The 11199-nt window shown below is 38.7% G+C and overlaps 1 protein-coding gene across 1 annotated transcript; it reads left to right on the top strand.

Moving 5' to 3' along the window:
- Positions 1-8120: 8120 nt before the first annotated feature.
- On the top strand, positions 8121-9476 carry LOC145996244 (zinc finger MYM-type protein 1-like). The gene has a single exon (XM_083132665.1). The coding sequence runs from the start codon at positions 8121-8123 to the stop codon at positions 9474-9476; it is 1356 nt and encodes a 451-aa protein (XP_082988791.1).
- Positions 9477-11199: the final 1723 nt, after the last annotated feature.

The raw sequence follows: 11199 nt of genomic DNA, 5'->3' as shown, positions 1-11199 counted from the left end.
CGCACACTTGATGCAACACAAGCCCCGCTCCCCGTCTTCTGACGTCATCATTAAACCATTTGTTATTGGGTTATGATCTTATACATGTTACGTAATATTTGTGACCTAACAATTCGAAGGGCGGGGCGGGGCTCAACAGCATGTGCTGAAAGTAAGACCGGCAGGGAGATTGATTTAATTTAATCGGGGATTCCCCATATGAAGAAAACAACTTCCTGTTAAGTCTATTGTATAAGATTTTTTTACTAATATGTGGAATAAAGTATCTTAAATCATGACAAAAGCATTCTTTCAGTATATGCTGCCAACACCTTTAACAGTATCTAACAGTATGTACACAGTGTTGCCACAATCTGTAAGCACAATTTCCCTTTGCAAGGGGTAAAATTTCCCTTTTTCACCCAATTTTTCCCTTCATTTAAATAATAATAATTATTATTAATAATAACTACTTAACTACTAATAACTAATTATTATTATTAATAATAATAAATATTATCGTTGACCCATGTTCGTATGTATGTATGTTACACAATTTAACTTTTAAATGCTACGACGCCAGTGGTCCCGGTTCGAATCCCGGCCTGGGCATGGCTGTTTGTGAGTGTCCATTCATAAATTTCATCATATCATCACTCATCCCCATCTTTGCAATTGCCAAAAGTGGCAGAAAAGTGAAGTAAAATAAACCAAATCAATAAACAATAAAATCAATAACTTTAAATGTCTTTTTTTTTTGAAGATTTAGATTTTATTGCTTAACAAGTCATTTTTTTCGTTTTGAGATGAAAGCTAAAACTACGTTAAGGTTGGCAACTTTAAGTAAGTAAGATTTTCTTTAGTAGAAAGCCAAACACACAAACAGAGATTTAGGGAGGCCAATGCCCCTTGTCTTCATCACACCATCAGAAGAAAATTAACGATATTCTACACAAAATGCTGGTCTAGTAAGGCGTAGATGAAACGTCACTTCCTTTAAGTATGAAGAGTTTGTGTGGAAAATCACATTTTTGTCTCCCCATCAAAATTTTTAAATTCGACGCATGTGTATGGGGGTTATTCCTGAGTAAACAAAAAAATATATAGTACATACCTGAGTAAATGTTCAATTCTGGTAAATTTCACATATTAGGTGGAACTTCTAAAACACAGCAAGTTTTTTATTAAAATTTAATCCATTGAGTCTGAGAGGTATTGTTAGTCACTTCTTGCCACTCCGAACGGAATTTTTAAACTTGTTTCCGTGGTGTTTTCTCATCTTCCGATAATTCTCCACGACGTTTTCTAATATATTCTGGAGTTGCAGATCGTTTCCTTTGCTCCCCTTGTTCTTCCATCGTCCAACACAGACACAACCTTCCCTTCCACCAAACACTCGCACACGAATAACCCAGTGGGCCTCCCCCATGGCGCAGTGGTAGCGTCATTGTCTTGTAATCAAGGGGTCCCGGATTCGATACCCGGTGGAGGCACAAGTGGTTTGGATCCCACTTTAAACTGTACGTCCAGTCCCGATTAGCCTTACTGTGCATAAAGTGGACTTAAAACATCAACTCAAACCAAACCAAACGAATAACCCAGTGTCCAATGAAGACTGAAGTAAATATAGTTTGCGACAAAGAGAACTTTATGGTTTGCACGTGCAGCGTTGAGGCAAAATTCAGTGAACCGCGGAAAGCCTTACATAAACAATACCCTCAGACTCCCACTCCCAAAGCCGGGATATAAGGGTGAATGGTCGATGACCTCCGGCAACCAAACGGTAGCCAGATGTGGACCAACCCAAATTCCACCCTTCCTCTCAGAACAAAGTATACGACAAAATAAAAGAAAAAGTTCTCATTTTCAAAACTGCAATCTGTTATAATGTTTAATATAATTAATGTTGAATCTGTCTTAAAATTTCCCTGAAAATTCGCTATTTTTCATCAAATTTCCCTTTTCCCTTATATTTAGCTCCAAATTTCCCTTCAAAAAGGGAAATTTCCCTTCATGTGGCAACACTGTATGTACATTCACAGCATTGATAGGCAGTGGCGAAGCGTGGGCTCGGAAGTTGAGGAAAAATAATTTTCTTTCCTAGTGTCCGAAGACGAGGCCCAACATAATATATGTTCATTTTGGGTCATTGTAGGCCAGAAAAGGGTGGGGTTTATTTGTCCTTTTTAGGTTTTTTTTGGCTTATTGGTCCTTCTTTAGACCTTTTTTTTAAGGTCTTAACGGCTTTTTTTTGCAACTTCACCGTATTTCGATTACGTTTTTACTGCCCATTCTCAATTCGAATCATCATCATTTCATCACCTCTTAAACATCCTTTCTGTAGTATAGGAATAAAAAAAAAAAGAAAGAAAGAAATATATTTTTGGACGACTGAAGCAGGTATGGTACAGTGGGATCCATGAGTATTACCGTGCAAATTGTCCATCATCATGTTCATGCACTTTGTTTGACCCAATAAGAGCTTCAAGAATGAAAAGAAAACTCAAAACATGCTGTTGACAACTTCTGCATCAGCGAACATAGAGATCCATCGCTTAAAAACACATGGGATATGAGAGAAAAATTAATGAAAATAGTCATGGACAATTTGCACGGTAATACTAGGGTGACCAAATATTTCTGGACCAAAAAGAGTATAGTCTATAGGTAGAAGGTGCGCAATCACAAAACAAAAAGAAAACGAAAATAAGGGTGGTTATTTGTTATTGCTTCCCTTATAGCCCCTATAAAATAGGACTACACTTTACAGATTCAAATTACTTATGGGTCTAATTTAATTAAATTATGATTAAATAGTCCTTTATTGCCAGTCCAAACTCTTCACAGGTCATGTCCACACTGAATTTCACTTTCATTACTTGTTCCAGTGTTGACATCAGGAGTGTACTTTCTTCCTCTCGCCAATAAGTTTTAATAACACTGAAGAGTCTTTCACAATCAACATTTGTACCAGACAGAGTAAACAAGATTTTTATAAGAGGCACAATCACTTTTAAATTTGACCCAGCCTGTACTGACCTCCACTTACCCTCATTATTTATTTTCTTTCTGTGGATTTTAACGCATTTTTACGCGTTAAATAATGAATGAAATTAAATAGCAAGGAGAAGAGTATCTTTGGGAATTTTTGCAAATTGAAAAGAGTATAGAGTATATGAACCTCTAAAAGAGTATAATACTCTTAAAAAGAGTATGTCTGGTCACCCTAGGTAATACTCATGGATCTCACCGTACAAGATCATTTAACCGTAATTTGTCTGGAAGGTCGCGCTGTAAGTGGCAACTTTCTCTTGTTTTGAAGCTTTCAGTTTTTTTCGCACTGTGTGTTCCATACCACCAGAATTGTGTATTATTTTTAATTCATTAAATATGTAATTAAAACTGAAGTTATTAATTAATTTGGATCACATTTATACGTCCTTTTTTCCGTTTTTAGGTCTTTTTTTGGCTATTTTAAGGTCTTCAACTTCCGAGTCCTAATAATGAGGATAACTAGGCTTCGGATAGTTATAGGGTGACCAGACGCCTCTTTTGTCCGGACATGTCCTCCTTTTTTAGGTGTCTGTCCGGCTCCGGGCGGATTTTATAGATATCCGTAAATGTCCTCCTTTTTGGAAAAAGTATAGCAAAGACCATAGCAATAGTGATGCCTAGAGAATGCTTCCACATGTAACGATCATCATTGAATGTGAACTTTTTTCAATTTTCTTCTTGCAGTGCACAGGCTGTATTGGCACTTCAGTTTATACATAAAAGTGCGATAACTATTCATCACAAACTATTAATATTAATACTCTTTTGATCGAAATTCACATTTGCGGGGAACAGTAATTCTCATAAAAACAGCTTGTGCTAACGACTTTACGAATTTGAACAAATGATGAAAAAAACAATTTGTTCCATTGTAACAAAAATTAATTTTTAAACAATGTTGCAATTGAGACCCTCAAATCTGATAAATACCAAATTTCAGTCAGTACAGCATCAACAAAGCCTTACATTATTCAATCTAGGGAAAGCCAAAGGCACGTAAAAACAGGCTGAAGCATGCAAGAATTGCAGAATAGCGATTATTGTGCACGGTCAAGCAAAATAGGCATTTGTAGGCAGTATAACAGTGACGTGCACTGAGGAGTAGCTAGTCTAGCAGAGATAGATCAATCAATCTCACGTCTCGAATTATTTTCAAATCACAATATTTATTGTCTTGTTGAAGCCGCAGTTCATATACAATACTTTTTTCACGCGCTTCTCGTACCTCTGTGACATCAGCCGGCAGGACTGGCCTAGCTCGCTCTTCCTCCGCCGCAGCACTTTCAGGTAGAAACGGGTTTTCGAAGGGAAAGGGAAGATTTCTGCCTCTACCTCCCTTGCCCCCTCGCTCCCCGCTGCAATGGTTGAAAGCCCGTGGTTTCAGGTCCCCCAGTCTATCTCCTATAGGACAGATAGGGGATTGGTTTCCCTTCGATTCCTTTGTAAATCCTCTGAAGAACTCGGGGGAAAATGTCTGCAGTACTTAATAAGTTCTCTGTATTTATGCACGTTGTATAATATGAATGTATAATGTGGGATGTAAAAATATAGTTTTATTGTTTATGAAATGGGAACATATTATGCGCAGACAAAAATACTTGGAAATGTTATGCTTTATTTTATTTTTTCAAATATGGAAGATATAATGATTAAATAACAAATATTTGCTCACTTGCTCTCTCTCTCTCGCTCGTCTAAGTAGTGTTTTATTTAAATAAATAAAAAAACGGGTAAGCTAAACGGTCATAAATACGAATGTATTTATTTCGGCCAAAGAACGCGCGTTCTTATTGTTGTTGGTTTGGTTTATTTTACTTCGATTTTTTTACCACATTTGGTTATCGCGAAGATGAAGATGATTGATGATGTGATGAAATTGATGAAGGAACTTCACAAAGAACACCCATGCCCAGGCCAGGATTCGAATCCGTGAAGAACGCGCATTCCTGTTCGATGTGCTGTACTCTGCAGTCGTGCAGTGAAAAATGAAATAATTTGGAATGAATTATGTATCCCAGAGCTCAAAGAGCCAAATAAATAGTATTGATTGATTGATTTTGTGTTTTAATTCCGCTTTATGCACAGTAAGGCTAATCCGGACTGGACCTACAGTTTAAAGTACGGATTCGAACTGCTATATGCCTCCACTGGGTATCGAACCCGGGACATCTTCATTACAAGACGACGACGCTACCATTGCGCCATCGGGGAGGCCCTGAATATTATTGAAGAAAGTACACAAAGTGTCTATTATTACCAGTTCATCCGCCTTTTACTATGTTGAATGTTTGCCACCTTCCATCACTTTTTCTAGCTGTATAGATTAAATTGCCATAATAAGTAGCTAATGAGCTTTTGGAAGTGATGAGGGACATTCATAAATAGAGAGCTCTTGACTCCTGATTTCGTAGTGCCTTGCAAATGCACTGGAAGGAAATAATTTGTATTTTTGTTATTTAGCGTTGCTCTTTCAGCACCTAATCTTTGCTATGACGATGAACGTTGATTAAATTAAACGGGTGAAGAGTGGTTACAAGAAACACTGATGCACAGGCCAGGCTTCGAGCCTGGATCTTTCAGTAACGAGATCTTGCGATCGTGAAATTAGGGAAATCAAGAAATAAACATTATTTCAAAAAACACGAATCATATTCAAAGATTGTGTTTAAAAAATCCATTTGAAAAATACAACAGCGGAAAAGTGCAGTTTGCTTTTCCGATACAACCGTATCCGATTAGTTAGAGCTTTCCTCCCGTTTCTTTTGTTTGGCCAACCTCCCTGGGGAAGTGGTTATCACAGCGCACTACGACACCAGGGGTCCTGGTTTCAAACCCCGACCTGGGTATGCGTGTTCTTTATATGAACTGTACTGAACCCTCCAAATACCAATGTATATGGTTTATATGGAGTAATAAAATTAAAATTGAAATTGTGAGTATCCCTTCATCAATGTCATCATACCATCGCCCATCCTCTACCCCGAGATTAACCAAATGTGGCAAAAAGGCTACGCCAAACAACAAATATCAAATCGTTGATTGATTGCTTGATATGCTTTATTCTATTTCACTTGTCTGCCACTTTTGGGTAATCGCGAAGATGATACGATAAAATTGATGAAGGGACACACACAAAGAACACCAATGCCCGGGCCGGGATTCGAACCCGTATGTCTATCTTCGTAGTCAAATCAAATCGTCTTTGTTGTCATTTGTAATAGGTTCGGTTCCTAATGGGGACCCCAAAGTGTGTGAGAGCTACTTAAGAATACGTATTGGATCCGGTTTCAGAAAAATGCGCGATGGGATTCGATGCGTTGTCTACGCGATAACGCGCTCTCTCCTCGCACTTTTTTCTTTGTTTCTTAAAAAAAGGCCATTGGTTGGCATTAGGTCTCAAAGGACCCTTGTTTTCCTAGCTGCATAGACACCGAAGCGGTAGCAACCACTCCCCTCCCCTTCTCCTCGTTTCCTGCCAAGAAACAAGTGCCCCTCGGAGATATCACTGGACAAGAGAGGCGAGAGATGCCGCAGTTTACAAGTATCATAAAAAGAAGGTTGCCAACTATTAGACTTTTTGCAAAACTACAGAATTTATGGAATCACCCTCCGGATAGTGTATAAACTTGCATAATACATTTCTGCGCAATGCATCTAGCAATCCAGTAAAATAAACGTATGTTATTCGAAAATTTTGTTGCTCCAATACTTGAATTGGATTTTAAAAATATTCATATTTCTCTCGTGTTTCAGTGGGATAGAAGAAATGAAATCAGACAAATATTGGCAACGATGTCTCGTGACCCTTGGTGAAAATAGGGTACGGGGGTTAGTTAAAATAGTTGCTTCCGTTCCGAGCTATGAGTGTAGACGTGAGTGCTATTGCGATTCGCGAAGGTTTTCATAGTGCGTTTTTAAGCAAAGAAAAGTTCGTTGTGTGGTTGTGCGTGTGTAGTGTGTGTGCCTGCGTGTGCGTTTGTGTGTAACAAATCAAATGTCCGAAGAAAATCAAGATCTTGTGGCCAACATTCTTCAGAGACCATTTGCTTGCAGGACTTTTGAAGAAAAGGCGGCACTGATCAAGAAAGGTCGACCAACTCCACCTCTTCAAATATCGCAACAGAAGAAGAATTACACTCGCCATTTCTTACCGTCTAATTACGATAAGACTTACTGGTTGACAGGTAGTACAACAAATAAGAAACTGTATTGCTGGAATTGCCTACTTTTCAGCACGGACAGAAATTCGTCTTGGACGAAATTAGGTTTCTGTAATTTAGGGGAGTTTACCAAGGCTGTAAAAGTTCACGAAACATCCCTAACACATATTAAAGCGTCTCTTGCCTTATCTACGTTTGGCAATGTGAGAATCGAGACTCAACTTAGTGAGCAGGTTAGAAAGGAGAGGTTGCTGCATAATGAAAACGTAAAAACAAACAGGGAACTTTTGATTTGATTTGATTTGATGTTAAAAGTTTGGGTGCGTCAGCACTTAGGCTATTTTGCACCCGTCACATTATACGGGGTCCAGCCCCTTATCTTTACAAAGAACAACTCTAACGTTGCATAAGTAAAATCTTAAAAGCTTAAAATGTTCTGACTTCCGTTAAAGCTGAGGCTGTAAAGGGCCCTCAGCACACACAAGGACAAAAAAACAGGACAACACACACAAAATTATACTGGCCAGACTGCCAGTCGCCAGAGCCTCGTTCGTCTGCAAACGCAGTCCAGGGTGTACTAACGTGGAAGTGAGGTTGACAGTTGGGTGTAAAACGTGGAAAATTACCCCTTACACCCCAAACAGGGAACTTTTGAAACGCCTGATAAACGCAGCTTGCTTTTTAGGCCAACAAGAACTCGCATTTCGTGGTGACGATGAAACAGAAAATTCAGTGAATCGGGGCAACTATGTAGAACTTCTTAATTACACCGCCCAATATGACACTTTACTAAAAAATCATCTTCAAAGTGCAACAGTTTTCAAGGGTGTTTCGAACAGAATCCAAAACGACTTGATTGAATCTATTGGATGTGCTCTTTACAGCAAAATTCAGAATGAAATTACATCATCGAAATTTGTTGCAATCATGGCTGATGAGACAACTGATGTCACGAATAAATCTCAGTTGTCAATGGTATATCGGTACATTAAAGATGGCCACGTGGTTGAGAGATTTGTTGGTTTTTGTGACGTTAGTGCTAACAAAAGAGCCCAAGCTGTTGCTGAAGTCATTGTCGCAACTGTAGTAAATATGGGCTGTTGCGACAAAGTTATAACGCAAACTTACGATGGAGCTGCTGTAATGGCTTCGGGCCTGAATGGAGTACAGGCAATCGTCAAGGAATCCTTTCCTGGAGCGGTTTTTGTTCAATGCTACGCACACGTTTTAAATCTAGTACCGTCACAAAGTGCGTCAAATATTTCAGAATGTCGTATTTTTTTTGCCACCTTAGGTGGATTGGCAGCACTTCTCCCAAGTGTCTGTTCAACCAGGTGGAATTATTCATCGCGTCTGGTAAACACTGTGCACGAAAAGAAAGAAAGCCTACGCGAAGTGTTTTGTGTCATGATCGACCACAACAATGAACTTGAAAGAGATGTTTTGGAATCTGTAGAGGGTCACTTAGCAAACATGGAAAATTTTCAATTTTGTTTCCTTCTTGCTGTTTTCCACCGAATATTCATGCACACAGATGTTCTCTTTTCCTATCTTCAGAAGCAAGCTTTGGACATTGTGTACTGCAGACATAAGGTGTCGGAAACTTTAATGGCGATTCAGTCTCTAAGAAATTCTTTTGATGAAATTTATGATGAAATTGTCACTGATGTGGGGCCACCACGTAGAAGACCACGTAGTTCCGATGCTTCGTTAGATCCGAAGTTAAATTTCAAGCGTTTGTTCATTGAAATATTAGATAATATACAGCAACAGATTCAGACCAGATTTCAGGACTACAATAGCATTTCATTTTTGAGTCTTTTGGACACATCCAAATTTCAGACATATAAACATAAATTTCCTTCGGAACACTTCAAGAACCTAATTGCAAGTTACGGTCGTTTCTTTGATGAAGTTCTGTTGAAAAATGAGTTGGTCGTAGCCTATTCGTCTGCTGAATTTGCAGACAAATCTCCTCACCAGCTGCTACTTTATCTGAGCGCAACGCCTGTTGGGAAGGCAATGCCACAGCTTCTCATACTAGCCTCCTTGATCTCTACAATACCGGTAACGACAGCCACCGTGGAACGATCGTTTTCAGCAATGAAAAGGATTAAAAACTACGCGAGAAACAGATGCGGACAAATTCGTCTTTCTAATCTTGCGTTTATATCAATTGAATCAAGACTGCTGAGTGAACTAAAGGAACAAGATACATTTTTTGAGTCTGTAATTGACCACTTCGCTACAGCAGAGCGTCGAATGGACTTCACATACAAATAGGTAAGTCTTTGGATTTGTCTTGCATTCTATGTTGTACAGTCACAGACACTTCTGGGCTGTAAGAACCCCATTAACTCTCAATGTAATCGTTACATTCCAGAAGTGTCCGTGACTGTATGTTTTGAATGGATTTGATGTTGTTATATCTATTTTATTTTTCGTTGTTTATTTGAGACGAAGAACATAATTACGGGCGCATCCAGAGAGGACAACGAGGAGCGTTAGCACCCTCTCCCCAAAAATTGTCCAAAATTTTGTGATGGGAAACGTTTTAATATTGGTTCAGCGATATTGCTCAAACATTAAAATTGTAGTTGTTCATCTGCCTGAATTAAATATACATTTTCAAATTTGTAAATATTAAAAAGTATCTTAATGTTGTTTTCCCCCGCGGGAGAAAGTTTGTTTCCGTGGAAAAATCTCTGGGTACGTCCATGAACATACTAGAAAGTACAGATCGATGTAGTCTCACAATATAATTTGATTTTTTTTTTATACTGAATTTAAAATTTTGGGAGCGTCAGCACTTAAACTATTTTGCTCCCGTCACATTATACGGGGGCCAGCCCCTTATCATTACAAATAACAACTCTAGCGTTGCATAACTAAAAATGTTAAAATGTTCTGACTTCTGTTAAAAGCTGAGGCCGTAAACGGGCACTCAGCACACACAAGGACAACAAACAGGACAACACACACAAAATTATACTGGCCATAGTGCCAGTCGCCAGAGCCTCGTTAGTCTTTAGTCCAGGGTGCACTACGTGGAAGTGAGGTTGACTTTTGGGCGCCTACGTGGAAGGTCACCCCTTACACCCCTATAATTTGATTTGTCGCTTGTATTATCGTCTTCGTGCTATACACATATCGACTAACCAAATTGTTTGACTACAATGTGAGATTTTCAGGATACCTAAGCATATACCTAAAGTTTGTGTATTCTCATATCTCGCTTTATCCATAATTTTGATGATGAGGTTGTGACGATTATGATCAATCTTCAATACTACATATTGTTGCAAGTCAAGCTCTTTATATTTAGCTATACTTGTCCTAAAGGGGGGGGGGGGTATGACACCACCAACCCTCCTTTGGCACTCCACTGATTGCTACCCCAAGTGTCGATGTCACCGCACGTCACTGCAGTATAATATGCGTTTTAGGACTAGAAACACCATGAAAACAGACCCGTAGCTAGAGGGGGGCAGTTGTCCCCCCTGTGGAAAATACAGAACACATACCTACTTGGAATTCTCACTAATCTTTACAATTATATCCTGTATTACACTTGCAACATAACAAAGACATTTATTGATTTTGTGATTTATTAGGGTGTATGGGATCCCGTATAATGTCGTATCATTATTGGGGGAAAAAATTCCCTTCCAGATTCAGACTTCGGGAAATTATTTCGTAATTTTCACTATCGAAAATAGTTGTGACATTTTGAGTAGTCTTGTATTAAAGGTGCCTAATATATTTGGATGTTGTTCTTAAATATCCTGCTATAAAGTTTGAACTGCATAATTTTGTTTCCCCAAGTCTACCTTTTGGTAATAGCGATTCATGTGATAAGAGAGAGGGAGTGGATATTTGATTCTTGTTACTTAGAGTTGCTTTCCTGCCACATCTAGCTAATCTTGACAATGATTGATCTTGGACGGAAGTCCAATTGAGGGGGGCAAACTTTGAAGTAAAGAAACATGACTAGCAGAATCTAATA

This window comes from Lepisma saccharinum, chromosome 12 (genome assembly GCF_977018435.1).
Source record: "Lepisma saccharinum chromosome 12, izLepSacc3.1, whole genome shotgun sequence".
NCBI classification, from domain to species: domain Eukaryota; kingdom Metazoa; phylum Arthropoda; class Insecta; order Zygentoma; family Lepismatidae; genus Lepisma; species Lepisma saccharinum.
This window is presented reverse-complemented; position numbering and strand designations above follow the sequence as displayed.

Excerpts from the sequence above, each read along its gene's own strand:
- LOC145996244 (XM_083132665.1), top strand. The coding sequence starts at position 8,121 with ATGGCTGATGAGACAACTGATGTCACGAATAAATCTCAGTTGTCAATG.